A 25,831-nucleotide genomic window follows, 5' to 3' on the forward strand; every position below is an offset into this window, starting at 1 on the left:
TGGTTAGCGAGTCAGCAATAAGCACCTCCACTACTACCGAGTGGTACTAGTCAAGATGCCTCGGACCCGACGGCCAGTCACCTGACCAGGGCCCCAGAAACCTGCCCAGTCAAGACTCAAGAGATGCATTTCTGCACTTTCTGCACTTCTGCAGTCATCATTTCCTACCATCCATCTCCCACACCCTTTTCTTCCGCTGGCCTCGGGGACTCCCGATCCCTCCCACATGGTTGGCATCTGCATCGCCTGATAATTATTATCTGTATAGTCACTACTCCTGGCCAGGTTGATGATCATCGTTGTATCTACCCCGTACACCATCTTCGCAGACAACGAACAGTGTCAAGCTAATCCCCCCCTTCCCCTTCTTCCCTCCTCCCTCCGAGGGGCAAACAACCTGGAAACGGTGAACGGCCCAAATGGAAGTTGCGCTCCATCTCCCGATTCGCTTGTGTCGCCTTCACCGTTTCGTGCCTTAAGGTACCTGAACGACCGCCACCAGCGACAAGGGCGAGCTGAACTGTTGGCGCGAACACCCTTTTCCCGCTCTCGCTTTTGACTTTACTTTATTTTACTTTATTTTATTTTAATTTATTTTTCTTTTTGGTATTTCTTTCATCGTTCAAGGGAAAAATCTCTCCTCTTCCTCCTGGGGAAACTGGGTGCCCCCCGGTACTTGTATCCGTATATAGATTTCTTCCCCTGTCTCTTCTCATCCGCATTTTTTATTTTCTTTTTTCCCCTAACCCTTCTATCCTTTTTTTTTGTGACGCCTGCGCCTCCTTTAGCTGCTAGAAATGTATATCCCACTATTTTCGTCTTAATCTTTTCCCGCCTCATCGTTCTTTATAAGTCTCTCCTCCCTCTCTCGAGTGCCCTCCTACTTTTTGAAGCCTACCTTATCTACTATTTTCTTGTCAGACGAAACCAACCGTACCTATCGTGGATATCACGTTATATCCGAACTTAGAATCATCAGGCCTAGTAAGAGAGATCCATCGTCTTCATACTTCTACGAAATCTCATGCTAATTAAATCTACAGAGGAAGGCCGATAACGATCATGCCGATCGTTAGTTTGGTCAAATCTACGCGAAGGGGCAGTTCGTCAAGAAAGCGGCCGCTCTGGTTGCCGATTATTGCCCCTAAAGATGATACAACAAGCTTTAGTCTTAGTCTCCCGGATCCCGCGCGAACAAAGGTTTCTCGACCCCGCGTACGATTCCCGCCGCGGTCAAGAACTGGTTGCTGGTATGTTTCATCAGTCGGTAGTCGGTGGGAAACACCTATACATCTGACGCTGATCCCTGGTTTTCTCTCTTTTTAGGACTTGCAGAGTGAGCTAGTCATTCTCTCCGAAACGACGTCGTTCGATGACCTGCAGCGTGCTAACTTGCCTGTTTGTCATGGTAGAGCCGCAAAGGTATGATAGCCTTGTTCATTTCCTTCCCTCTCTCTGCAGTCATCTAATCAGCCAACAGTTAAATGTGATGAAAGTCACCCTCAATGTAATGTATTAATAGACCTGTCCTCTCGTTGTCGACAAACGCCCAGGGTCGTTCACTGACCGGTACATTAGCAATGTACCCGGTTGGGTCACAGTTGCGACTATCGACCGCGTCTGTGCTTTCGCGACGATACGCGCCGAATCATGGAGCGAATGTCGGAAGTCGAGACAGCAGGTAACATAGTGTGGGATGGTGGGTATCCATTTTGCTCCTGGTTGGCCGTACTCAATGCTCATGCATGCGTTGACAGCCGACGTACCCCGCACTCATAAAAGCCCCATGGTCGATTCAGGTGATCACTTGCCCTCGTTTGAACTGCTCACCTCGGATGAGGATCGGGAAAGAAAAGCAGAAGCTTCTATTCCGGGGACGTATCATGTTATCGTGGTCCCAGGGAGTTTCGCTGATCTCCCGGAGTACACGGAGGGCACTCTTGAAAAGGACATAGGTGATCAGGTGTCGTATCCTCTTCTCATCAACGACGAAACGAGCCAAGCATGCCTTATCTCCGCTGGAGACGACCCAAATGTGGTGATTTTAAAAACCTTCCGAGATACGCGAAGACCATCGCCTGCCAACCGCAAATGCTCGGCGCAGCCCCTGGACTCTGACTCTCAGAGCTCTTCAATCCGGACCCCATCCACCACGTCAAGCGTCCAGGCCATTGCGCATGACAATCTACAGGCGTGGCCAGAGCCCGAGAATAGTGATGGTTTATTATTTCGACATTTCCGTGACGTGGTGTGGGCTCAATTGATTCCCGAGACGACCATGATTGATTGTCCGAGCGGCAGTTACAGGTTAGGCTGGGAAGTTTTCGAGCAAGAAGCGACGAGGTCCTCTCGTGTACGTGGAACTCTGTCTATACCGCTGTGCTGCACAAAGGTCTAATGGGTCACGCCGGCAGCTATACTACGCAATGTTAGCGATATCTGCACTTAGCTTGTCCCGTCAAGGCAATGGCCACAATATGGACGCCTCGCAGTATTACCACCCAGCCTTGGCTGCCGTACAAGCCGAACCCTCTGGAGATGACGATCTCTTGTCGGACGAGGTTTTGCTTACGCATTTTCTGCTACTTGTCTATGAGGTTAGGCCCTAGGAAATTGCCACTGATAAGCGGGCCGACTTTCGCGGACGAACTGACTTTCTGGTGAATAGGTTGCAGCGGCCAATCTCGACGGGTTGCATGTACGGTCCTACGTCACATCGCGCTTGCTACACATAGTACATTTACGGCAGTCAACCTACGGGATTGAAAGGTATCCTTTCATACTCTGGTGGGTTTTCTATATTGATGCATACAGCCTTCTCGGCGGTACGGGGACGGGAGAGTTTGCCAAAGCAGCCATCGAAGGTCACTTACTTCCCGGCGCAGACTCCTTCTTCTGTCCTAGTTTCTCCGAGACTTCATGCTTGCTCTATCCCGAAGAGCGGGACAATTTATTCATGATATCTTGCTTGCACCGTGAAGTCCTGGCGCTCACCGTCCGATCGGGGCTCTTTGCCACCGATTTAAGAAACCACACGGTGTCTTACCCGAACACGCATTTGAGCGCACGACAAGGTGCCGAGGAGCTGCGCAGCCAACTCCGCGGTCTTTGGTTTTCCCCTGAAATGCGCTTTTTGATAGATAACCGCCATCTTCTCCGAAAGCAACTGCAATATCTCCTGCAACAGGTAGGCCTAGCATTTTGTTGAGTGCGTGATTTCTAGAGCTGACATCATATGAAATCAGACCCTATTACTATTCCACGCCTCCTTCCTTTTCTCCTTTGTCGGCCTTTGGCCCGAGCAGCGCCTTGCAGCAGACTTATCGGCCATCAAGGATGAGCAAGGGGAGATACAACACCACGCAGCCATGGTGCTTGAGCTGGCCGAGGATCTGGGTCATGGGGCCCAAGAAAATCATCGGCATATCATTATCTTTCCTGTCTTTCTAGCGGGCACCGCGGTGACGTCCAGTGGGCTCAAGATACGGGCATGGGAGTTGCTTTCAAGCCTGGAGGAAGAAGAGCTGGGGTACCATGCATCCTCAACCTGTCATCAACTGCAGTTGGTGTACGAGCAACAGATGCAGCAAATTCGAAACGGGCCTGGAGAGGCCCCGTCGGTCAACTGGATTGAGCTGCTGACAGAGCGAGGGGGTGCCGGGGCCCATTACGAATGAATAGCGAGGACATGGGGATCTATGGAAACCATATATAATGAAGACATGTGTAAATAACGTGTATATGTAAACGAATCAAGGAGCGAGTCATGAAATAGTTAGGGTGAGCGCACAGTGGCCTCAGGCAGCGAGACGTGACTTCCTCTTCTTTGGTCTTCCGCCGGCGGGCCGATCCTTTTCTGATCCACCATCTTATCTTCTGCTGCCATCGCCGTCAATATCATTTCATCACATCTCGCTCCAGGCAGCGAATTTCTCTCATTCGCCGTCCGTCTATCTGCCCCTCCAACAGTGGCGCCAAGTCCGTCGGGTCGCTGTTGAGCCAATGATGATGGAGAAGCGTCTAGTACTGCACCAGGCCCGGCGGCTAATCGGGAGTGGGATGAGGATGCCATGCCATAGGATGTGACGACGCGACGAAGGCCTTCTTTCCCTCCTCCTCCTTCTCCTGAACTTGACTGTGTGTCCTTCGGCGAAGGCTGGGAGTCCTTTTAAATCTTCCTCTGGCTTCCTGTCCTGCCGTGTCCTGCTCTGCTTACCTTGGAACTACCATTTCTGCGCATCAATCACTTACGGAGTAATTAAGACTCCCCGCATCTGTTCGTTCACCTTGCCCTCCCCTCCCTCCCTCCTTCCCTCGTCGCTCGTTTCCTAGTCGGGGGGCCAGCCTATGGTCACGCAGTGCCTGTTGCCGTCGTGAATCTTTGCTCTGTTTCTCCCTCTTTGCTAACCGTATCATCTTCCCTCTTCACTCGACTAGACCAGGCCCTAAGATGGATCCTAGCGGCAGTCGTCAGGGCAGTCGTTCGCAGGAGGAATTATTTCTCGGTAGCTCCTCGGGGAGACCACCTGTCGAATCGCCCGTTGTTGGACCGCTACGGATCAGCAAAAGAGACACACCGTCACCCGCCCCGCAAAGTGCGCCTCTTCCTTACCCGGATGACCGACTGCGGTCCCAGCAAAGGCACAGCCCAAGCCCGACGGCCGAGAGTGGGTGGCTGGGCGGCTCCTCCACGCCGGTGAACAACATAACGGCGATGCCGGCTGGCTCCGGCACACCAAAGCCCGAACATCCGGCAGCGTTGCGACCGAGAGACGGCCGCGAGCCTAAGCAGGTAACCCTGGCTGAGCGACGCGGAAATGCGCCGAAGCCGTTGCCAGAGTCCCCCGCAGGAGATGCACCACCCGACAGAGAAGGATTGTTCAGCAGGAGTTACCACCACCGGGCCCAAGTACCGCCTCCTCCCGTGAACGGAAACGTGAACGGGAATCGGAGCGATAGAGAGGCCTACCAAGATTACCGACAGGCGTATTGGCCGCCTCCTGAGCCGGAGGCTTTGCCCGGACACTCAATCAGACCATCACCGGCACAGAATCTGCAACCTCCGAACAGCGCCATAAATCGAATCAGTTCGACGGCGTCGACCTCGACGACGCGCGCCCAGAGAGGATCGCCACCGCCGCCGGAAACACCTATCTACGAGCCCGGACAACAACCGGTATCCGACATCGAAGCGCGATATGCAGCCTCCGGCATCGCAGGTACGTCGACGCTGTCTGGGTTGCAGGCTCAGAGTGCTGCCGCTCAAAGCAGAGCAGAACAGTATGCAGGCCAGCAACCCAGGACCCAACCACCATTTCAGAGGCCATGGACGCCTACAGAGCAGCCTGGGTCCCAGCCGCATGGACCGCCAACCGTCTATCAGGGTGCTGAGGTCGTCTCTACGGAGAATCCTCCAGCCCACTCCTATACGCCTCAGCCAGCTGCAACCCCCTCGCAGGCCCCCGCGGCCCAACATCCCTCAAGAATCCCCCCTAACGCTCTGGAGCAAGACCTGGAGCGGATGCGCATCAGTTCCTCCCCTCCTCCTGCCTACTCAAGTGTGTCCGGACCAGCCGTCGCCCAGGGGTACCCGAACGAAAAGCACCGTAACCGTGTACCTGCGCCGACCGGCCAGCCAGTCCCGTCCGCAGTACATCCTGCAACGATGACTCCCGGAGAGGTTCCAGCTCCTACTCCCGCCCCGCTCTCTTCGGCGCAGGATCACCCTGCTTTTGCCAATGAGCTGCGACAACAGCAGCCGCCCGGACAATCACCCACAAACGATATTGCGCAGGAACCGCAGGGGGCACAGAATGGTCATCAATCGGCGATTCAGCAGACCCAAGTCAATGCATTGCCGACGCCTTCAGGAATCCCACCAGCATCACCGCCACCTCTTCCGGAGGGGTGGATTGCCCACTTGGATCCTAACTCGGGACAGTACTACTACATCCATCTTCCTACGCAATCAACCCAGTGGGAATTCCCCAAAGGTCCCACGCCACTGAACCTAAATGAGACGCCGTTGTCCCCGACTGCAAGCGTTTACAGCAGTCATCCTCTAACGTCGCCCGGCCTGTCGGCCTTTGGCAAGCCTCTGACATCTCCTGGTCTCCCTATGACCCCCGGATACGAGAGCTTGCAATCGCCCGTAGTGGCCGGGTTTACTGGTCCACCCCCAAGCAGCGGTGTCGATTTGTATAAGGTAGCTCCGACCAATGGCGTATATTTTGGCCCATACCTTCGCTATACGAATATGGACGTGGAGCGTGGTGTTTGGCTCGGTTCGATTTTGCTGGTCACCGATGCAGGGCAGCCGCCAACAATTCACATGCACCAAAGTGTTGATCTTTCTCCCAATCCCCGGCAATTGAAGCCACTTGCCATTTCCGTCCATCAGCGGTGGACCTTTTACAAGTATGACGTTGACTGTCAGATGGACGATTCGGGCCCTGCTAAGTGGACCTACGCCATTACCTCCCACCTGGGGTGTACCCGCTACGAGTTTCTGGTGGCGGGACGATATGAGACTAACTGGCGTTTGATCACAACATCTGGAAATGACTTCTCGCTCAACGTAAATGCAAATGAGCGGTCCCGCCTGGGTGGAGCAGGTTTGATGTGGAAAGACATCATGCAGAAACACATTGAGATTGGTGGTTTTCACACACAACTTTCCCTAGGAGGCCAGATCTATGCAGATCGGATGTGGAAGGAGATACCATCACTCAAACAGTGGCTTACAATCAAGGGCAAGGAAGCCAGGAAAAATGCGCCTTGGACTGCTGCCCACGAGGAAGATGTTTCTCATGCGTACTTCCATTACTACACGAGCCACTTTGACCAGCCATACCTGAGAGAATCTTTCGCACAGATTCCTTATGTCTGCCAAATCGATGATCACGACATGTAAGCGCCCCTCTCTTTTCTCCTTTCTCCTGATTTTCTTACCCAACTTTAACCTCATAAACCCGAGGCTAATGCTGGCTTCCCAAAATCAGATTTGATGGGTTTGGGTCCTATCCCGAGCACATGCAATTCTCAAATATGTTCAAGAATATAGGTCGAATTGGAATAGAAATGTATCTCCTCTTTCAACATCATACGACGTTGGAGCTGCTCCGCAATGTCAGTACAGACACCGACTTGTTCACCATAACCGGAACTGGCTGGCATTTTGTCAAGTATCTCGGGCCGGCAGTGGTCGTTGTCGGTCTCGATTGTCGATCAGAAAGAAACCCTCACCAGGTTGTGGCCGGACCCACGTACCAAGGCATATTTCCCAAGGTCGCAATGCTACCACCATCCGTACAACATTGTCTGTGGATGATCTCGCTGCCTATCGTCTATCCCCGGTTGGAGACGGCCGAGCATATCGCCCATACAGTTGCTACCGGCAAGCGGGCGGTTACGGGGGCCTATAATGTCCTTGGGAAGGTAACCAGTTCTGTGGCCGGTGTGGTCGGCGCAAAGGATATGGTCGGCTCGGGATTCGATTCGGTCAAGCGTGCCGTGGGGAAGTCCGGGCTCATGGGGGGTATTCTGAGCCCGTTTGGCGAATTCGACATGCTTGACGAGCTTCGAGATCAGTGGACGCATGAATCCAAGGTACGTAGATCCCACCTCTTCGGCCGACCTGTCATCATTCTTACTGATCTCTTTGTACAGGACCTTGAGCGGACCTACTTCATCCGCACTCTACAGGGAATTGCACATCAGAAGGCCCTGCGCATGACCTTCCTCTCCGGCGCGGTTAACGTCTGCGGCGCGGGTTTGGTGCACGACCCTGCGCATCCCTCCGACCATAAGACGATGTATCAAATCATCTCCTCGGCCGTGGTGAACAGCCCTCCCCCTTCGTACATCATCAAGCTCCTCCACGGCAGCAATAAACCTCTCTACGTTCCTGCCAATGGCCACCGCTCTACGCCTTCACAGCCTACCGATACGAAGGAGGATATGATGGAGATATTTCAATCTGACGTGAACGGTCAATCTCGGGAGCACCGGAAACTGATGGGTCGTCGAAATTACGCTGCCATAGTGGCTTACGATCCCGATGCCGTCAACCCGACGTATAACCAGCACGCAGTCAGACTTGGGGGCCGTAAGCTTAACCTTGCCGTCGATTTTATGATTCAAGGCGAAGGCACGTACGGCACCGTAGTCAAGTACGGTCCGGTCATTGTTCCCAACCTGGACCACGGCAAATGAAATGGCCGAGGGAATCACCGTTTCGATCATCATCCTCTCTTCATCCTCTTTCCCTGAATCCGATCTCCAGTCTTGTTTTTTTTCCTTTGCTTGTTCTTGCCTGCATTCTTCATACCTCTGTAGTTGAGGTTTATCTTTTTCTTGCTTTCTTTCTTTCCTTCTTTTCTGCACGTACAGCTTTTGGGGAGATGGACATTAGCTACATAGCTTCATTGATTTCAGTTCTTAGGCTCATCGCCCATGGGTTGAATTTTACCTACGAGTAGTATGATTGCAGCATTGAGACTAAGCGCGCTCGCCCACGTAGTTACTTGAACAAACTTGACTAATGCATCGACACCGCCAGTTAGGCTATGGTAAGTACATACATAGTATCTGCAACCGCACAGTTTAATGGAGAAACGTCCTTGCATTCGTTTCCAGACCCAAAGCTGAATTGGGATTCTATTCATGCAGCCCATGCCTTGCTTTCACGGCCACAACATGATGCGGGTGGATTCCAGGATGATGTACTCGTACAGCATATGCTGATCGCGAAAGAAGGATAAAGGGAACTCTTTACTGTCCTCCTGCTACATCATGGCGCATGCTACGTGATTCACGGGTCAGTCAATTAAAATGGGGTACTTCGCCGGGAGCAAACAACAGAGAGGTCACCATGGAGTCTCGGTCCTATCCCTTCCCCGTCGGATCCCCACCGGGAACGCAAAGGCCCAGGCGCCAGAAATAGTCCCGATGGGCGAAGAACAGCTCCCATAGCCGATACCTGACGGGGACACGGTCCCACGGCCAATGGAATCGTGACTGCTGCGGTTCCTGATGTTGCTGAGATCCTGGGGTCGGCGGTCTCAACACTGCCTGGCCGGCCGGATACCACCAGTCCGGCTGTCGTTGGCCCTCCATGAGAAGGGACCTCACTTCACGTAGCGCGAATTCCTGAGCAGCCTGTGATCCGGATATACACCGACTATCATTGCGGCCCTTGCAGAGTGCCACATCCGACGGCGACGGCGACAGGTCCACCTTGGAGATAAACATCTCCCCAGCGTGCATCTCGTACCCCCATTTCGCCAGAGGTAGGAGAGGCACGGGATCACGCGCGTGGGTAACTCTGCGAAACCGCCATCGTCGATCATCAGACCCCCGTTCGTCGGCGTCGTCGTGGAAGCCAAAAGCGGCGTCGAGGAAGCGGACAAAGTCCCCGTTCCCGACCTTCGGCTCCCCAAAGGTGGTCACCTGCGGGTCCCACCCGCGGAGTCGCATCTCGAGCCCGGCCAGCGCGGCAACCGCCCCGCCAAGCGAGTGGCCGACCAGGACCAGCTCGTACTCCGGGAATTGCTCTCTAGCGGCGGCGACGTGCCGCAGGACGGTCGCGCGAGTGTTCTGCCACGAGGTCATGAATCCAGCGTGCACCGTGCAATTCCGACAGCGCGGGGGCTGCTCGCCTCCTCCACGTCCATCTCCGGCATCGTAGGGAACGTAGGCCTGCGGGTACGCCGATAAGTCGACGATGGTGTTGGCCACGGAGTAGGTGCCGCGGAACGCCACCACAATGCGTTTCGACGAGGGGGCGTGGGAGAGCGCAACGTAACCACAGGAATCGGAGAGTAGAGGTCCCGTATTCCACGACTATCGGGACGAGCACGAGGAAAGATCTTTCAGCACTCGTGTCAAGTTAAGTAGACCCATAAACTTACGGCGATCAGCTCGAATCCGCGGAGTTCAGCACAGTGGCTTAGACATTCGAAAGGCTTCTGTATCCCCGTGTTCCCAACGCAGTAGGACACGTCAACGACACGTGCGAGTTCTTCCAGGGAGGCGAAAACGGTGGGGGAAACGACGCGGTTGAATTCCCCGGGATGATCGAGCGCATCGGGGAGTGAAGTGGAGCGACACAGCCAAGGGAGGTATATCCAAGCAAACAAGAGGGTCCAGAGGTGGTCAAAAGCCATGGTTGTGGTAGAAGCCAGGACCTCTCACCGGCATTGTGGGCATCGCTTCACCTTATTTTCCCCTGTTCTTTGGGATCGTTGGGGAGCGTGGAAGGGGCTCGTGATGCTGCAAGTTGAGTTTCCAAAGATGGTAACCGCCTTGGCGTCACATGTGCCTACTATTTCAGCTTAGGGCTATTTAAATTAGTATTGTCTACGGAGTACTCCGTACCTAGACTCTCTTAAATTCCATTTCTCATGCGGATTGCATTCTACTCTGACGTGCACTATATATGCACAATAGTATACAAACAGGGGCTATATCTCTGCAACCATTAGTCCACCGGCCAACTCTTCCAGATAGAGAAAGCGTGTGGGAGTTTCCCCCGTCTGTATTGGCCTCTCTGTTTGGTCTTCAGGGGAATAACAGGAAAATGGGCACACTACCCCGTATGCTAGCAGGTATGCTTATCCGAAATGCCGGAATTGATTTATTCTTCACCCATTATTGCATGCTATGGGTCTTATCAAGTTCTGTGTGCTAACGGTGGTTCAAATACAGTGACAATTGTAAGGGTCTCTGGACACACAGTGACTGCGACCCCGAGACATAGTCACTATAAATCAAATCCCCCATTTGTAAGTCGCTTAAATTCCAGAAGTATTACGCTACTGCTCATAATACTAACGGGTGGGTTCTAAAATGTTGGTTTAGAGTTGGTTGCGTTGAGTTACAACAGACATAACACATGGTGTCGGAAACTACCTGAAGTACTCCGTTAGATGGTCCAAACAACCACCCGTCCGTCAACTCCGCTGGCTGTGTTCCAACAGTTAGCCCAAAGTCATTCCTTGCTGGCTCCAAAAATAAGATGGCCAGTACAGCAAGATGCGAGGAGGGGCTGACTTACTGCTAAACTTTCGGACGGCCCCGCCGACTTCTTCGTAGACCCTGACAGTGCTAATGGTGTTCTGGTGAACCGATTTGAGCTGCGTGTCAACTTGGGCCTGTCCCTTAAGGTCCATCTGGCGGAACATGTTCAGGGCCGACTCCTCCCGGACGCTCCCGGCGCCGGATCCTGCCTTGTTTTCAATGGTTCCAACAAACTGCCATCCACTCTCATTACCACGGAAACGGTACGGCTCGCAATCCTGGGGCCAGGGACGTTAGTAAGGTGTGCAAACAATGCCATCGACAAACTGAACAAGGGAGTCTTACGTGACCCGCAGCAATGATCTCTTCCTCTCCATTCCAGATTAAGCTGTTGAATGGCAAGAGGCGGGTGGTGATGTTCAACATGGCCCGCGGGGGTTGCTCCGGTGCACTGGGGTAGACAACCGTCACGCTGCTGTCGTGCCCGGTGAAAGCAAGAGCATTTCCACTTGGGGAAAAGCACACTCCGTGAATCCATCCCGCGGAGTCGTTCAAGAATTCGCCACAGATAGTGTTGAACGGGAGACGCTCTCCCCAAGCACTGGGTTCGGGCCGCGTGTCAACGCCCTTGATGTAACTAGAGAGAACCCGGGCGTGCGAGTCGGTGGATCCGGCAGCGAGCAGAACGGAGTTCGGGTGCCAGGCCAACGTTGTGATGGTGCTTCGAATAGGCTTCTTCAGGTGCTTGGAAATCCACCAGTCGTTTTCCTCCTCGAAATAGCATACCGCAATCACGCGGGCCCCCGAGCCGACAGCGAATTTCTGCTCATTAGGAGACCACCGCACGAAGGTCGCGGCCCGGTTGATTCGAAGAAGAACCAGCGTCGGCTTCCAGCCCGAGGCCGTTCGTTCCCAAACGTAAGCGTTACGGTCTAGATGCAGAGGTAAGCTAGGCAGCTGCGCTTCGGGGTCTACTCCGTACGTGGGACTAACCCTGCGAGCAAGTAACGATGCGGCCACTGTTAGGGGCGATGTCAACGCCCGTGACAATTTTCTCATGGCCCTTCAACTCATCGGTCAAGGAGAATTTGTTCCCTGCTCTCTGATAGAGCTCCACATTGCTGTCCCGCGCAACCGCTAAGGTGTTCTTATCCGACGAAAAGGAGTGGTCGGCGATTGGGTTGTGAAACAGATGGTGGACTTCCGGGGCAGGCATTGTAACGTAATCGGTAGGAGCAGCTCTCTACTACCGTTCAGGAGGGAAGAATGGGAGTAGAAAAGGAGGTGGTTTGATTGCAAGAGTTTATCACTGGGTAGGTGCTGAACGGGGGGAGTCCAAGGCCGCGGGACCACCGATGACGCGGGAGGCAGCTAATACTATAGGTGTATCACGTGATACACCGTCCCGGGGCCCTTGGCAAGGAGCGCAACGAGGCGAGAGAGAAGCTTCCATTTGACCCGGGGAAAAGAACACCTGCGTCTCTCGACTCCCAAACCTCCACACCCTCCCCACAAAAGCAATGTCTTCAACGGCCACTCTTACAACGCGTAGAGGTACGCAAAGTAAACCTGCTACCTCCGGTGTCCCAAATCAAACGTCAGTCCTCCTTCCTTCCCTCGGTCGAAGAAAAATTGCATCGGAGATTCTGACGAGATATTTAGACTATACTGTACCAATCTTCCAGACAAGCTACACAAATATGACCTACGGCTCTCGCTCTATACCCTTTTCTCTACCTACGGGACCGTTCTGGATGTGGTGGCCATGAAGACCAAGAAGATGCGCGGACAGGCTCATATCGTGTTCAAGGATGTCCAGGCCAGTACGCAAGCAATGCGAGCGCTTCAGGGGTTTGAATTCTTTGGCAGACAAATGGTAAGCGCCACACTTTGGTCCAAGTTCACAGCGATCATCCACTGATGCCGGAGCTACAGAAAATCGTTTATGCGAAGGGCACTTCGGATGTGATTGCCAGGCTCCGCGGAACATACAATATCGCACCTTCGGGTGCTGCAGCTCAAGCTGGAGCCGCCTCTTCGGATCTCCAGAAGTCCATTTTCAGCGGACCCCCGGGGTCAGCGGCGCTACCGCCGAAACCTACCGGGGAGGTTAACGGCGAACCCCAGGCAACCCAAGGAGTCAAGCGGCCTCGCGAGGAGGAAAGTGACGGGGGAGAAGCGCCGATGGATGAGGACAGCGATGTCCCGATGGAAGCCTCCTCAGATGAAGATTAGGCTATCTCAATCATGGGGAACTATGATCACCGAGCCGACGTAAACCCGGGAAAGGGACGGGAGAGAAATGGAGGAAGGGGAGGGACCACTCCCTAAGGTTGTCTGCTTCAGTCACTCAATGCTATGTCTAGGGATTTGTGCTTGCTCATTGCTCTCTATTCCTAAGGAGCTCACTTGGCAAATGGAGACCCAGGTGATTACCTATCAGCCCAAACCAGATAATGAGATACGTCTCGGGCGTAACGTTCTGATGCCCCGCGATCTGTCTCATTGCGTCTGGCGTGTTGCATGGATGAACGAAGAAAACGGGGGTATTGGACTGTGGGTGGTACTACGGAAATATGAGCTCTGGCACACGGGAGTAGGGATTCTCGGGGATTTGTCCGCTGCACCTACGCCAAGACTAATGCCGCCCATGACACCGACTGCTTGAAGCTCCTTTCTGTACTGGTCCGCTACGAGGTAATGGTAGACTGCGTCTATCTCCATCGGACCGGGATGGTTACCCCGCCGCAGCATAAAGTATAGAACGGGTACTTGGTACGTGGGGGAAAGGAGGATCTCATAATCTACCTGTAGAGTGGCGTTGGAATCGGGGGGGCGAACGATGGCCTCCTGTGGGATAATTATCAGAAAGACAGTCCGAGTGTGCAATGCAATGGGATACAAGTCACGAACAAGATCGTCCTCGGTAGCCTCCAGTTGCGTTTCCTCGGGATCTACGGGGCTTGCGGTGTCGCATGGACGCAACCCGACATGGTCAATGTTCCGCGAGATCTTGAGAACCGGGCCGACAGACTGAGCATAGACAAATTAGAATGGAGGGGAAGACCAAGTTCAAGGGATTACCGGCGGTCGACTGCTCGCACGTCATTGAGGAGAGATACCTGCTGTGTCAGCCGAATGGACGACCACCCCACGGTTGAGGTGCCCACCGCGTGAACACGGGCCACAAACGCGCGACAGGCGTCTTGAAACTCCTCTGGCGAGAGGGAGGGAAAGGCGAGGAGGGTCGGAGCAGCCATGCGACCGGGGTGGGGGGAACGAAGACGCGGTGTAAAACACAGCCAGACTGACTTGACCGACAGGAGATTGTTGCATTCATGACGATTGACGCTGACTCCGCCAGCTGCCACACCGATTCGGGCCCACTAAAGACTAAGCTGTTCTCGGAATGGAGATCGTTTGCAGCCGTCGGAGTACTCCGTATTACTACCTTCCTCCTAGTTGCTAGGTAGTAACTAAGTAGGTAGGCTGCTACATGTGAGTACAGAGTACTTGGTAAACTCAGTAGACTCCGTAGACTTCGTAGATAGATCGATAGATTGATAGATAATCCTCAATAATCAATAGTTAGGTAGTGATTCATCAAAGTAAGGTACCGTACTAATACCCACTAGTTGATCCGCTAGTGCTCTTCCGGACTAGCCCGCCAATCGTGTCCCGATCCGGTCAAGCCGTACTTTACAGGTACAGTACTCCGTAGGTACCTAGGTACTCCGTGTATACAGAGTATCCAGGAGGTACACGGAAGTACCTAACGAGTTGTCCTTCTTCCTTCTCATCGTTTCATCCTTTCTTTTGCTTTTTCTTTTTCAGAACCACCCACTTCACTCCATCTCCCTCTCCCTCTCTCTCTCTCTCTTCCCAACTCGATGACTTGCTTTCTGTCTCGCTACGCGTTTCTTTTTCTATCTTTTGCTGTTTTTTCATTTCCTTCTTGGGCGTCTCAACCTGCATAAACTATGTAACGCTCGATCTGTCCGCATTCGGCCTTGATGTCGTGGATATCCACCCGGATGGTTGTTTTACATGGCACTTACACCACAATGGCCTTGTCAATCGGGTTTCCATCTTAACTTTCTTCGCCCCCCGACCGCAGTCGGTCTCCCCCCATCGCCTTCCAGCTCGTGCCAATTCCGTCCCATCTACGCATTCGTCACTGCGCTGTCTGTCGCATCCTCCGCCAAAGCCTTGGGCTGTCTCGCCCTCTGTTCCCTACCTCCTCTTCCCCCCACTTCTCTTATGTAGTTGGGGTTTTCCGTTGCGCTTCCCCCATGTCCCCTTGAGCTCGAACGTGTCTTTTATGGCATCTCTCGTCGAGTGATTAGCCTTTGGGTATCCGCCGCTGCTACCGTCGCTGATCTCGCTCTTCTCCCTCGGAGCTCTCTCTTGCATTACGTCTCGATCTGTTCCTGCGGGTGAGATTCGAATTCACCGTCCTTTACTTCCTCCTTATTGCCCGTCTTTCTGCCTTCCTTTCTTTCATTTTCTCGCACTGCTTGGGGGGGTGGGATCTTTCTCCATTTGCGATCTTCGCTTGGTCACCAGCTACTTGTCCGGGTCACAAAGACGTTACTCGACATTCCATTTGAGTGTTAACACCATTGGAAAACGTCCATGAGCGGCCTGTGGTGGCCTTAAGGTCTTGCGCTGTGCTTGGGCTTCAAGTTCGCCTTCAAGTCATGGGAAGCTTCTTCTCTATTCAAAGTAGAGACAAGCGCCGCCGCTCAAACCGGCTCTCCAAACCGCCTGCTAACAGCAAACCTGCTTCGCTCTCGGCCAATTCGCCTCGACAACCCCTTAGCCCTAGCTCTCCGATAGCTTCCTCTTGGCAAAATCCGTGGACTGGGGTTTCCATCCCGGTTACTTCTTCTGATTCGGAGCCCAAGGGGCGAAGATCGCACTCGTCTGCTTCTGCCTCGCTGCAATCTGATCCGCCTTGGAGGTCAACCAGCAAGACAAAGCGGAGCAACTCCAGTGCCAAAGAGCCAAGTGATTGTCGCGTCCAGCCTTCGCCGACTTCCAGTCTTAGTACCTCGGGCACGCTATCACGACGGGCCTCGTTTCAGCCTCAACGGCAGCCTGCCTTCCAACCTGCGTTCGTATTGAATGGGCCTAATTCACACTGGCCATCACCAGGCCAACCAAGAAGATCCTACTCGGTTCAATCGCCGCCACGAAGAGCGAAGAGTACGGTGAACGCGAGCAGTATCGAAGAAGCAACCTCCTCCAACACTCATTTCCTCGTTGACAGCCAGGGGTTTTCCTTGATCCGCCGACGCTCCCTCTTAACGAGGCCCGGAATTGCTACCAGACGATCAACAAAAGATGCCGCTCGACGATGCCCCTCACCAATCAAACAAGAGCCGGCGACCACATCCACTACCGTCAATGAGACCTTGCGTCCATCTCAGCGGCCGTCGTCGAGCTTGCAAGACACCGACTGGAGATATCAACTTACACTCTCACAACTACGACCACAGACGCCAAACGATTTTGAGTACACGCATTTGGGGGCTCTCAAGCTAGGTTCACTGCGCGTAGTGAACGCCTCCACGTCTCCATGCCCCAGCGACCGGACCCGGCTTAATGGACCTCGCAGTCGCACTCCAGAGGCCTGTTCTGACGTAATGCATCACATAAGATCAAGTGATACCTTAGGCGAGCGTCAAATCTCGGAAAGTGCTGCATCCGTTTCTAACTACGTCGACGTTTCTGGAGACTGTCGCCCTGGCATGATTGACGGTGCTGAACGAACAGACCATAGACCCTCGCTCGGTCAGCAATGTCTAACAACTCGGCGCAATAATGCTGCACCAAGTTCCGCGTTACTTACTCGGCCATTTTCTCCCGATGGAAGTTGCGACGAGCCACCAGCAAGTCCACTTTCTTACGAGATGTCACCAACAACCATGATTTCAAAATTTGGCGAGAAGGAGCCCGAAGACAAAGGTGCCCTTGCTGACGATAATCAAAGCCCCTTGCCTTCTCGCTTTGATAAAACCACTCATGGGGGACTACTGGAGACGAGGCAGTCAGTATCACATAAACAGGTCGACAGCGGCTACAGCTCCACGGCGTCGGTTCGATCTCTGCAAGCCAGCCGCGCCGGATCATCTTTCGACTCCCAGTCATTTACACAACGGCAGGCACTCAGATATCGCAGGTTTACGTTTGGAGGGAACGCACGAGACGCTAGTGGGCAAGAGATAGGGGAATTATTCGGGCTCGGAAACACGTATCCTGCGCACCTTCCCCCACGGCTTCGGGATTCTAAGATGAGATACAAGCTTGAATCCGGGGGTTGGTCGATGTCTATGTGCCACGAGTCGCCCCTAAAGCCATTGAATGGACGTGTAAGGAGCCTATCCTACACAGGCCCACCGCCCTCAACCAGGATGGAATCACTTCCTCGATACTGCGCCCATCTGCGCAGTCAAGAATCTGCTTTTACTGAAACGACGGCACCATTGAAATGCCAGGATACCACAATATTGGATGCGTTGATTTCAATGCCGGGTCTACAGTCTTTGGGTGGTAACTTCGAGTTTGACCTTGAGTCTGGTCTAGATCACGGTTGGGCGAAAAACACCCAAACAAAGCCTAAGGCTTCCGACGAATCAGATTACATGGGCTCTGTCATGGCTGGAACTCGCAGAGCGGTATCTGAGAACCGATCCGGGCAAGAGAGTGGCCTCGATAATCCGCGATTCTACAGCCGGGCAAGCAAGATTGTGTGTGCAGATTCAGCTGCTGAGAAGCACCCTGCAATAACAACTCTAAGCACCTCGCAATCAGTCAAGAGTGAACGTTATGTTGACATTCCACGGGGGAGACCGAGGTGCCGGAGTGTTGAATACCAACGTCGCAGGTTGTCCAAACAGCAAAAGCGTCCAAATATCTATGCAGCCGCGTCTCCCTTTGCCTTTCATTGATATCTATATATAGTATATGGCTCTTGCCTCCCTTGCCCGATCTTTTCCTTCTGTCCCCTCCTCCCGCCTCGCTCCTTTTCTTTTCCTTCTTTCTTCTTGTGGATTTGTACTTTCTTTTTCTCTCGTTATATTCATTGTCTTGGCGTTGGGGTTGCACGAGAGTTGCTGAGAAATTTTGGTGCAGCTATGGATATACCCCATTTCGATGACTCGATGTGTTTCCATATTCTATCGTTGAATATCTCATTTCTTTTCATTTGTTACATCTTTCTTTATTACGAAAACAGTCGATACGCAGCTAGGTGTTTGGGTCAAAAAGTTTTGTTGAGTCAAAGATGTGTGTCCCTTGTTGTGGCCATTCCCTCGTACACGCCTGAGGCGAGAATATGTAGCCCGACAAATGCTATTTATTTCTAGTCAATTGCAGCTTCTGTTTTTGAATTGCATGTGCACACATATACTACAATAAAACGCGTGGCATGAGAGGTATTCCTACGGACATAGAACTACTTTCTTTAACCTGTGGGTTACATACTACGGCACTTTTACTTTATAGCGAGATGATCTACGGCCGTATGATGTCAATGAAGTAAGAGCTTTCTAGATTCATTAATGCTAATGGCGTAACTATTCGTACATGCTGACTGTGTGAGAGAAAGAAGAGAGCAAAAACAGAAGAGAAAGCAAAGAAAGCCAACTGATACGAAACCGTTCCGTACACATGCGCCAGAAAATGAAATGAAAGCCAACCTAAAAATCCAGGAGCTGAGGACAGGTGGACACATTCAGCATGATTCTTCTTCGTTTACTCGACCCGGATCTTCTTCAACTTAGGAGCGGGCTCCTTGGGAACAATGACTGAAAGAATTCCGTTTCTCAAGCTTGCCCTGACTGTTTCTTGATCCACCCGGGTTGGGAATGAGAACGTTCGTTGAAATTGACCAATGGAGCGCTCCGACGCCCAGTATTTGTAGGTAGAGCCGGGCTTGCTTGGTGCGGCTGCTGGATGAGAAGTGGATGCCGTGGATTCAGGGGTCGCTGAGGAGTTCAGTTCGTCTTCGTCTTCAACTGTGGGCTGAAGGGACTTGTTGGAGGAGGTGTCATCGGCAGGCTCATCGACGCTTTCGTTGGCGTCGGATGCTGTGTCATTGTACTGCCGTTCGACCTGACCCTTGATGACTAGGGTGTGAGGGTCGGTGAATTCGATATCGATGTTGTTCTGGTCAACGCCCGGCAGTTCGCCGTCCAGATGATAGCTGCCATCCTGCTCGTAGACGTCGAAACGAGGACTGAACGAGCGGACGGGTCTCACTCGGCTCTTGGGGCTTCTGGATCGATGCACATCGTAATCATCGAGTAGGTGGAACAAGGGCGAGAAGCCACTAGAAGAGCAAGGGAAGAAAGCCATGGCGAAGATTGAGGACTCTTAAGACGTAGATGGAAAGAGTATAGATGAGGAAGTATGTAGTAGGTAGGTTGATGGGATGGTCTTTGTTGTTGGGACTTTGACTTGGAGATGATGGAAGGAAGCTCTGTCAAGGAACATTATCGTTCTTTTTATACAGACAACACTCTATTCTAGAAGCAAATGGCACTGCCATGGTGTAATACTACTTCCGTAAGCAATCGAATGCGCCGGCAGGGCCTCGTAGCGAGTGGACACTGCGGGACGGATCTGGGAGCTTCGATGCGATGACGGAGACGCGCTTAGATAATCCCGCGGCCAACGCTGGACTCGCCGCCGGAAGATGCGCGAACCTTCCAGTCCTCTGGAGCTTCTTCTTCTCGCCTTGCACGAGTTACTGGATGTTCCGGATTCCGGGAGAAGAATACATCTCAACCTGGCGGTGTCCCTTCCGTAGCAAATATTCTATCGCATTGAAGTCCTTCTTGTTCACGGATAGATGCTTGCGGAATTCCGCCCTGCAGCCAAATGCCATTCAGTAGGTAGCGTCGGGACGGACAAGGGAGATAGAAGGTATTACCTGGCATAAATTTTGAAGTTACCTCTGGTCTCCTAATCATGGGGGTTTAGCTCGTGAGCCAGATGCTCTTCGTATGGGGGTGGGTGGTGATCCGACTATCCACTTACCGCCGGCTTCTTCTGAATCTCTCTTAGACATTTTCGGTAGAGGGAGAGGACCTCTCTCTGGAGACCCGACAATCGAGCCATCAGTCTCGTCTACCTAGAGCGGGGTGGTCAGGGATGGAACGGATTGGAGAAGTTCAAGAGATGATCTCCGGCCGTCGCCGGGTTTTGCGGGGGAAAAGGAAAAGGCGGCGACGCTTTCCCGGCCGAGACCCCCGTCAGTAGTATGTCTACTCCGCACATCATCAGTAGATAAGTAGGTTCTGGTAGAGACTTTATTTTCTTCATCTATCTTTTATTCCTACCAATTGATTGATTATAAAGTCTCGTGGGCTGCTCAGTTTGAAAGGACAACATGCCGGAATTCTCGGTATGTTATTCTTACTTTAGACATGTTGCCCGTATATATAGTTGCTCCAATTGTCCAGCAGCTGATTCCAACTAACTTCCTGTCACTTCAACTCATCGCAGCGTCTCATCCGCTTTCTGGCTCGGGATGGCAATGTTTACTACGGAGATGCCATCCTGCCCTCCGGTGCCCCCGACCTGACCGGCGTGACGAAAGCCCGGGTGATCCAAGGCGACATCTTTGGTCAGCATCGCGTAACAGAACAAATTGCCGAAGTTAAACTGCTCTTGGCCCCGTTGGCGAGAGGCGATGTTGGGACTGTTCGCGGTCTGGGGTTGAACTACGAGCAACATGCAAGAGAATCCAACTTGCCCACGCCCAAGTACCCGGTACTCTTCTACAAGCCGGTGACGGCTATCTCAGGTCCGACCGACGACATCCCCGTCCCTCTCATGGCACAAGAAAGCGAGGGTCTGGACTATGAATGCGAGCTGGTGGTCGTGATCGGCAAGGAAGCCAGAAACGTCCCCGAAGATCAAGCACTGGACTATGTACTCGGGTACGCCGTCGGCAATGATGTTTCCCATCGAGACTGGCAGATCAAGCGTGGTGGAGGGCAGTGGGCATTGGGGAAGGGCTTCGATGGCTGGGCACCTTTCGGTCCCGGCATTGTGTCCTCTAGCTTGATCCGTGATCCGAATGATTTGCACATCTCGACGAAGCTCAATGGCCATACGGTCCAATCTTCGTCAACCAAGGATATGATCTTTGGTGTGGCAAAGATGGTTTCGTTCTTGTCGCAAGGCACCACCCTGTTGCCAGGTGATCTGATTTTTACCGGAACGTGAGTCGGTCCTTGCCCTCGTTTTAGTTACTGTCGATTTCTGTGTTTTTCTTGAAACAGAACTGACGGATGTGATAAAGCCCGCAAGGTGTGGGTATGGGCCGAAAACCAGCACTTTGGCTCAAAGACGGGGATCGTGTGGAAGTTTCCCTCGAGCGAGTGGGGTCGTGCACGAATCAGGTAGTCTTCGACAATATCACCCCCAAGCTCTGAGTAATTGATCGTGCGAGGTCGCCGCTACAAGGCTTGACGAAAATACAGGTGGCATTGTAAAGTCGCGGTACTCTTTTTACTTACTTTCACGAAAGAGCTGGTCCTATAACTTTGACATAGCACGACACTAGTAAACATGCATATAGTTTGTCTCTTGTTAATAAGACTCCTATCGCTAGACACAAGTTATTGATACCTAGTTGACCTGAGCTCCGTATCCCTTGATGCCTTCTGCGAATGCCCAGCTCTGCTCCTCGATCTTCTGGTCCTCCTGCATCTCGATACCATCACCCGTGATCACTGCGAGGGAGTACTTGTCGATACTCCGAGCATCTCGGTACCAGAGGACCTTTAGGCAATCCCTCAGCGCTGCCACTGCCTCATCCTTGCTGATCTCTTCGGTGGGTCTCTCTTCCGGGAACAGTCGACGAAGGATCGGAACGGCGAGATGAGCACCAAACCCGGTGGCAAGGTGAGGCGCTGAGAAGGTAGTTCCAAGCAAGTCAGCCGAGCTGAGGAACGGCTTCTTGTCTCCATCGAATCCGGCCACAAGGATGTGGTTCCAAAGCGGGTTGAACTCGGAGCGGCGCTTATAAAACACCTTGGACAAGTACGTGTGGAGGTTCTTAGCGTTGAGCATATTGCCATGGGTCGAGTAATTCTCCCTGATATCGATTGATTCCAGGAGACGATCAATGTACTGCATGTCGGACACATCACCGCTGAACCCCACGACGGCCGAATCGCCAAACGCCCGGAGACGCTTCACATCGGAAAATCGGGCAAGAGAGCCATATGAAGCTATCAGGAACCCAGGACACGTTAGTCTTGTGAACGAGAGCATTCGGTCTGAGATGCGCACCCAAGTTGTCAGCAGCGATCGCAACGCCGCCATTGAATTTGACCGCGATCACTGACGTTCCGGTCACGGCAGGCGACTGAGTATGGGCTTTGGGGCCAGTTGTTTGTAGGTACGAAGGATTATAAGGGCCATAGACATCATCCCTGGGCTTATGACAGAGAGTTAGTGAGGCGTGACGTATATAGACGTGGTGATCATCTTACTCGACCCCAAACTTCAGGAAAGTGATTCATGACGGAAGTTGCGGCTCGGGGGGCGGTGCGTGATGCTGAATAGACTGTAGAATATGGGATGTGTGAAGAAGGGAAAGACAAATGAGATTCTCGATGGCAGCAAGTCTTTGGGGATTGTGGAAGTAGAATGGAGCGACTGCAGTTCAGCGTAAAGTAGGTTATTGCTAGTTAGGCAGTTAGAGCTGACGGAGCTCCTGTTACGTTAGTCACCCGCTATTGCCCACTAGCGGCCCGGACACCGCGCCTACGAGAGCTAATAATCAATGGGTGCATTCCGCGCTTAGCGAGAACTTGGAATCCCTCATTCTCCTACAACCAAATGGCCGTTTCTGTCTATATACAATCATGGCCTTACGCCAAGGATTTGCGGCCATGGTATGGTATGATACTGTCGCTTAATCATTATTATTATTTTTATTTTTCGATCAGTTCTTCACAAACTGCAGCTTCCTATCAAGTCTAAAGGGTATATATAATAACTATCAGAAGATCAAGATCATTACCAGTCGCTTTTTCTTTCTCTTGATGATTCCTCACGGGTGTGGTCTTGATCTTTTTTTGGTACTGGGAGTGGTCGCTGCCACGAAATCAATCGTATCTCTTTGGCCTTGAAGCCTTTGCTCTTCCAGGTTGTCGCGCATTTCCTTCTGCGCCTTCAACAGCTCTTCCTTGAACCCCCAGGCCGGAAGACCATCCATGTCCCATAATTCACGAGATAGTGCAGTATGGTATTGCATCTCCTCGCTGAGACCCGCATGCTCCATCAGCTTTTTCAGTAGACTTGGGTTCTTGAGCGAGCTTGAGCCGGCCAATTTTTCATTAAAGTGGACCTCTTGTTTCTTGAGTGCCAGAAAATGGGCGAATTTAGCATTCGCGGCTGGACTAGGCGATCCAGGGGGCGATGGTGGGATATCTAGACATGGCACCGGAGGAAGTGTTAAATCATGGACCAAGTTGCGCGATGCTGAATATGGGGACGCCTGCCCATGCATAGAGCGGGGGTTCGAAGGCTGGGCCTCTTGGTGAGATGGTCCGAGAACTGGCCCTGGAGGATTTGGCTCCGTAGATATTACCGGCTGGGGTACATCTGGCGTCACTTGTGCTGAAATCGATGGTCAGATATACGCCGACTCATACAGCCTGGTATACTCTACCGGTATCTGCGACGGGCTTAGAGGTTGCACCGGAACCATGTTCTAGCTCGTGCTGGAAAAGGTAGAAAAATTGCAAATTAGCCCATCTTCTCATACCAAGGGTTCTAAGCATCGCATTTTACCTTTGGCGACGAAGTGCGCTTCTCAACAACCTCATCTTCGCTGCTGCTTTCATATGCTCCGAGGCCCAGCATAATTGTAAATGATGATATTGACCCGACCTGCTGCGAAACTTTCGCTTGCGCGTGAATTGACAGGGTCACTGGCAAATCAGTTGGAAGATATAATCAGGAATATCGGTTCAGGAAAATTGGATATCTCCAAACAGCTACGACCTCTTGCGAGCCGGCCTCAAAAGGCGGAAGACGAAAGGCGGAAGCTTCCAGATTATGTAAGCACCAGGCTGCTGAAGGTCCGCGTCAGACCTGCAATAGCTCCATTAACGCAACTATCTCATTTACGCAGAACATCGTCTTCATTGCCCGCCCGCAACTCCGCGTCCTGCTTCTCCCGAAAGGAACATCTATCTTGTATTCATCGTTGGAACTCTATCTCGCCGAACGCTATCGAAGGACACGATGTCGTTAATGGGTCATCAACCTCACAACGGAGCGATTGGATACTCCTTCTCTCAACCCCATACAGCCGCCGCAGGCAACAAGCAGCATTCGTTTTACCCGTGCGTATAGAAGTTTTGGGACTGACTGGTTTATTTCCATGGTGCTGATTTGGCTTAAGATACACGGATAATGGTGGTTCCACTCTAGGCATCACAGGCGCCGATTTCGCCATCCTCGCCGGTGACACTCGTTCGGTTGCAGGGTACAACATCAACTCTCGCTACGTCCCCAAGGTTTTCAAGATTGGTGGTGACGATGAGACCGGCGATGGTGCCCACATCATCCTCTCAGTTGTGGGATTCGCTGCAGACGGTCAAGCTCTCAAAGAACGGCTGGATGCAGTAGTAAAGATGTATAAGTACCAACATGGAAAGCCCATGTCTGTCGGGGCATGTGCTCAGCGCTTGTCGACCATTCTTTACCAGAAACGATTCTTCCCCTACTACGTGACTGCTATTCTAGCCGGCCTTGACGAGGAGGGCAAAGGTGCCTTATACAGCTACGATCCCGTCGGTTCCTACGAACGAGAACAATGCAGGGCGGCAGGCTCAGCGGCGAGCTTGATCATGCCCTTCTTGGATAACCAGGTCAACTTCAAGAACCAGTACATCCCTGGGAGTGGAGAGGGACATGCTCTCGAAGCAAGGAAGCCGGAGCCGCTACCGAGAGCAACGGCCGAACAACTGGTGCAAGATGCATTCACCAGCGCGGTGGAGAGACATATCGAGGTTGGAGATGGCCTACAAACGATGATCATCACAAGTCACGGCATAGAGGAGGTTTACACGCCATTGAAGAAGGACTAGGGGGGCTTTCTTTAGACCTAATAATGTCCTGTCTCCGTTTCTTTCTTCACGTCCTGTTTGTTCCCCGGTAGTCGTTCAAGAAACAATTCCATCAATGAGTTCGATCTGTCCACTCGTCTTCAGTATCATGTGAAAATGTCCTATCTGGCGAGCTTGGCCTATTGTAGCCGATTAATGTCACTGTATACATATAGCAACACTAGTAGCGTATCGCATCACCGTCCTGTGTCAGCGGTGAACAAGAGAGTACCTGCACAAGCATGGAATCGTAATGCATGTCACAGAGTTAGAAATGAGGGCCGGATCTTTTGCCGCCGCAGTCCCAGAGTCGCATTGATTAGTTTGGCTGTCTGCGCACTCGATGGGCGATACTTGTGGAGTTGAAAAGAAATTATTTCAGGAATTGACTTTAAAGGAACTAGAATACTTTTGTTTTGGAGTTGTGTCTCGAGTATTCGTCCATCTCTGTATGGAGATAGCCTAGTTACTCGGGGGCACTAGTCTTACAAACAGGACAAACTTACTCTCACTGGGGCGGGATGATTTCATTGAAATTTGTTCAAGAGCTTAGCCGCCAAGACCATCGGAACTTGGTCCAAACTTCTGTCCCTGACGTTTATCGGCCCATTCTCTGATCAATATCACAGCGTCTTTTCCCTCCCTTGCTACTTCCTTCATTTAATATATTG

The 25,831-nt window shown here is 52.3% G+C and overlaps 13 protein-coding genes across 13 annotated transcripts; 6 read left to right on the forward strand and 7 right to left on the reverse strand.

The window, feature by feature from the left end:
- Positions 1 to 1,650: 1,650 nt before the first annotated feature.
- LDX57_000678 (uncharacterized protein) lies at positions 1,651 to 2,398 on the forward strand (the record flags this gene model as incomplete). Its single annotated transcript, XM_046082323.1, has 2 exons — positions 1,651 to 1,699; positions 1,758 to 2,398. The coding sequence occupies 2 exons, from the start codon at positions 1,651 to 1,653 to the stop codon at positions 2,396 to 2,398; spliced, it is 690 nt and encodes a 229-aa protein (XP_045938280.1).
- Positions 2,399 to 2,477: 79 nt separating this feature from the next.
- On the forward strand, positions 2,478 to 3,677 carry LDX57_000679 (uncharacterized protein; the record flags this gene model as incomplete). The annotated part of the gene is made up of 3 exons (XM_046082324.1): positions 2,478 to 2,597; positions 2,669 to 3,187; positions 3,246 to 3,677. The coding sequence occupies 3 exons, from the start codon at positions 2,478 to 2,480 to the stop codon at positions 3,675 to 3,677; spliced, it is 1,071 nt and encodes a 356-aa protein (XP_045938281.1).
- A 773-nt stretch (positions 3,678 to 4,450) lies between these two features.
- LDX57_000680 (WW domain protein) lies at positions 4,451 to 8,214 on the forward strand (the record flags this gene model as incomplete). Its single annotated transcript, XM_046082325.1, has 3 exons — positions 4,451 to 6,909; positions 7,002 to 7,608; positions 7,669 to 8,214. The coding sequence occupies 3 exons, from the start codon at positions 4,451 to 4,453 to the stop codon at positions 8,212 to 8,214; spliced, it is 3,612 nt and encodes a 1,203-aa protein (XP_045938282.1).
- Positions 8,215 to 8,886: 672 nt separating this feature from the next.
- Positions 8,887 to 10,166, reverse strand: LDX57_000681 (lipase family protein; the record flags this gene model as incomplete). Its single annotated transcript, XM_046082326.1, has 2 exons — positions 8,887 to 9,843; positions 9,912 to 10,166. 2 exons carry the CDS (start codon positions 10,164 to 10,166, stop codon positions 8,887 to 8,889), a joined length of 1,212 nt encoding a protein of 403 aa, XP_045938283.1.
- Positions 10,167 to 10,924: 758 nt separating this feature from the next.
- On the reverse strand, positions 10,925 to 12,235 carry arc1 (WD40 repeat domain-containing protein; the record flags this gene model as incomplete). The annotated part of the gene is made up of 4 exons (XM_046082327.1): positions 10,925 to 10,965; positions 11,057 to 11,297; positions 11,365 to 11,951; positions 12,013 to 12,235. The coding sequence occupies 4 exons, from the start codon at positions 12,233 to 12,235 to the stop codon at positions 10,925 to 10,927; spliced, it is 1,092 nt and encodes a 363-aa protein (XP_045938284.1).
- Positions 12,236 to 12,539: 304 nt separating this feature from the next.
- Positions 12,540 to 13,254, forward strand: LDX57_000683 (U2 snRNP complex subunit MSL1; the record flags this gene model as incomplete). Its single annotated transcript, XM_046082328.1, has 3 exons — positions 12,540 to 12,616; positions 12,682 to 12,895; positions 12,955 to 13,254. The coding sequence occupies 3 exons, from the start codon at positions 12,540 to 12,542 to the stop codon at positions 13,252 to 13,254; spliced, it is 591 nt and encodes a 196-aa protein (XP_045938285.1).
- Positions 13,255 to 13,521: 267 nt separating this feature from the next.
- On the reverse strand, positions 13,522 to 14,279 carry LDX57_000684 (uncharacterized protein; the record flags this gene model as incomplete). Its single annotated transcript, XM_046082329.1, has 3 exons — positions 13,522 to 13,869; positions 13,933 to 14,052; positions 14,124 to 14,279. The coding sequence occupies 3 exons, from the start codon at positions 14,277 to 14,279 to the stop codon at positions 13,522 to 13,524; spliced, it is 624 nt and encodes a 207-aa protein (XP_045938286.1).
- A 4,498-nt stretch (positions 14,280 to 18,777) lies between these two features.
- LDX57_000685 (Hsp20/alpha crystallin family protein) lies at positions 18,778 to 19,380 on the reverse strand (the record flags this gene model as incomplete). Its single annotated transcript, XM_046082330.1, has 1 exon — positions 18,778 to 19,380. The coding sequence occupies one exon, from the start codon at positions 19,378 to 19,380 to the stop codon at positions 18,778 to 18,780; it is 603 nt and encodes a 200-aa protein (XP_045938287.1).
- Positions 19,381 to 19,771: 391 nt separating this feature from the next.
- LDX57_000686 (succinate dehydrogenase assembly factor 1) lies at positions 19,772 to 20,145 on the reverse strand (the record flags this gene model as incomplete). Its single annotated transcript, XM_046082331.1, has 3 exons — positions 19,772 to 19,895; positions 19,958 to 19,989; positions 20,065 to 20,145. The coding sequence occupies 3 exons, from the start codon at positions 20,143 to 20,145 to the stop codon at positions 19,772 to 19,774; spliced, it is 237 nt and encodes a 78-aa protein (XP_045938288.1).
- A 271-nt stretch (positions 20,146 to 20,416) lies between these two features.
- On the forward strand, positions 20,417 to 21,467 carry LDX57_000687 (fumarylacetoacetate hydrolase family protein; the record flags this gene model as incomplete). Its single annotated transcript, XM_046082332.1, has 3 exons — positions 20,417 to 20,431; positions 20,533 to 21,254; positions 21,335 to 21,467. The coding sequence occupies 3 exons, from the start codon at positions 20,417 to 20,419 to the stop codon at positions 21,465 to 21,467; spliced, it is 870 nt and encodes a 289-aa protein (XP_045938289.1).
- Positions 21,468 to 21,663: 196 nt separating this feature from the next.
- Positions 21,664 to 22,562, reverse strand: pre4 (proteasome core particle subunit beta 7; the record flags this gene model as incomplete). Its single annotated transcript, XM_046082333.1, has 3 exons — positions 21,664 to 22,268; positions 22,330 to 22,477; positions 22,533 to 22,562. 3 exons carry the CDS (start codon positions 22,560 to 22,562, stop codon positions 21,664 to 21,666), a joined length of 783 nt encoding a protein of 260 aa, XP_045938290.1.
- Positions 22,563 to 23,095: 533 nt separating this feature from the next.
- Positions 23,096 to 23,910, reverse strand: LDX57_000689 (HCNGP domain-containing protein; the record flags this gene model as incomplete). Its single annotated transcript, XM_046082334.1, has 3 exons — positions 23,096 to 23,664; positions 23,717 to 23,768; positions 23,839 to 23,910. The coding sequence occupies 3 exons, from the start codon at positions 23,908 to 23,910 to the stop codon at positions 23,096 to 23,098; spliced, it is 693 nt and encodes a 230-aa protein (XP_045938291.1).
- A 123-nt stretch (positions 23,911 to 24,033) lies between these two features.
- On the forward strand, positions 24,034 to 25,504 carry prs3 (proteasome core particle subunit beta 6). Its single transcript, XM_046082335.1, has 2 exons — positions 24,034 to 24,395; positions 24,455 to 25,504. The coding sequence occupies exons 1-2, from the start codon at positions 24,295 to 24,297 to the stop codon at positions 25,140 to 25,142; spliced, it is 789 nt and encodes a 262-aa protein (XP_045938292.1). The 5' UTR covers positions 24,034 to 24,294; the 3' UTR covers positions 25,143 to 25,504.
- Positions 25,505 to 25,831: the final 327 nt, after the last annotated feature.

Source organism: Aspergillus melleus, assembly GCF_016097325.1.
Source record: "Aspergillus melleus strain CBS 546.65 chromosome Unknown contig1, whole genome shotgun sequence".
In the NCBI taxonomy this organism is placed as follows: domain Eukaryota; kingdom Fungi; phylum Ascomycota; class Eurotiomycetes; order Eurotiales; family Aspergillaceae; genus Aspergillus; species Aspergillus melleus.

Excerpts from the sequence above, each read along its gene's own strand:
- prs3 (XM_046082335.1), top strand. The coding sequence starts at position 24,295 with ATGTCGTTAATGGGTCATCAACCTCACAACGGAGCGATTGGATACTCC. Across the intron at positions 24,396-24,454 it reads AAGCAGCATTCGTTTTACCC|ATACACGGATAATGGTGGTT; the intron begins GTGCGTATAGAA and ends ATTTGGCTTAAG.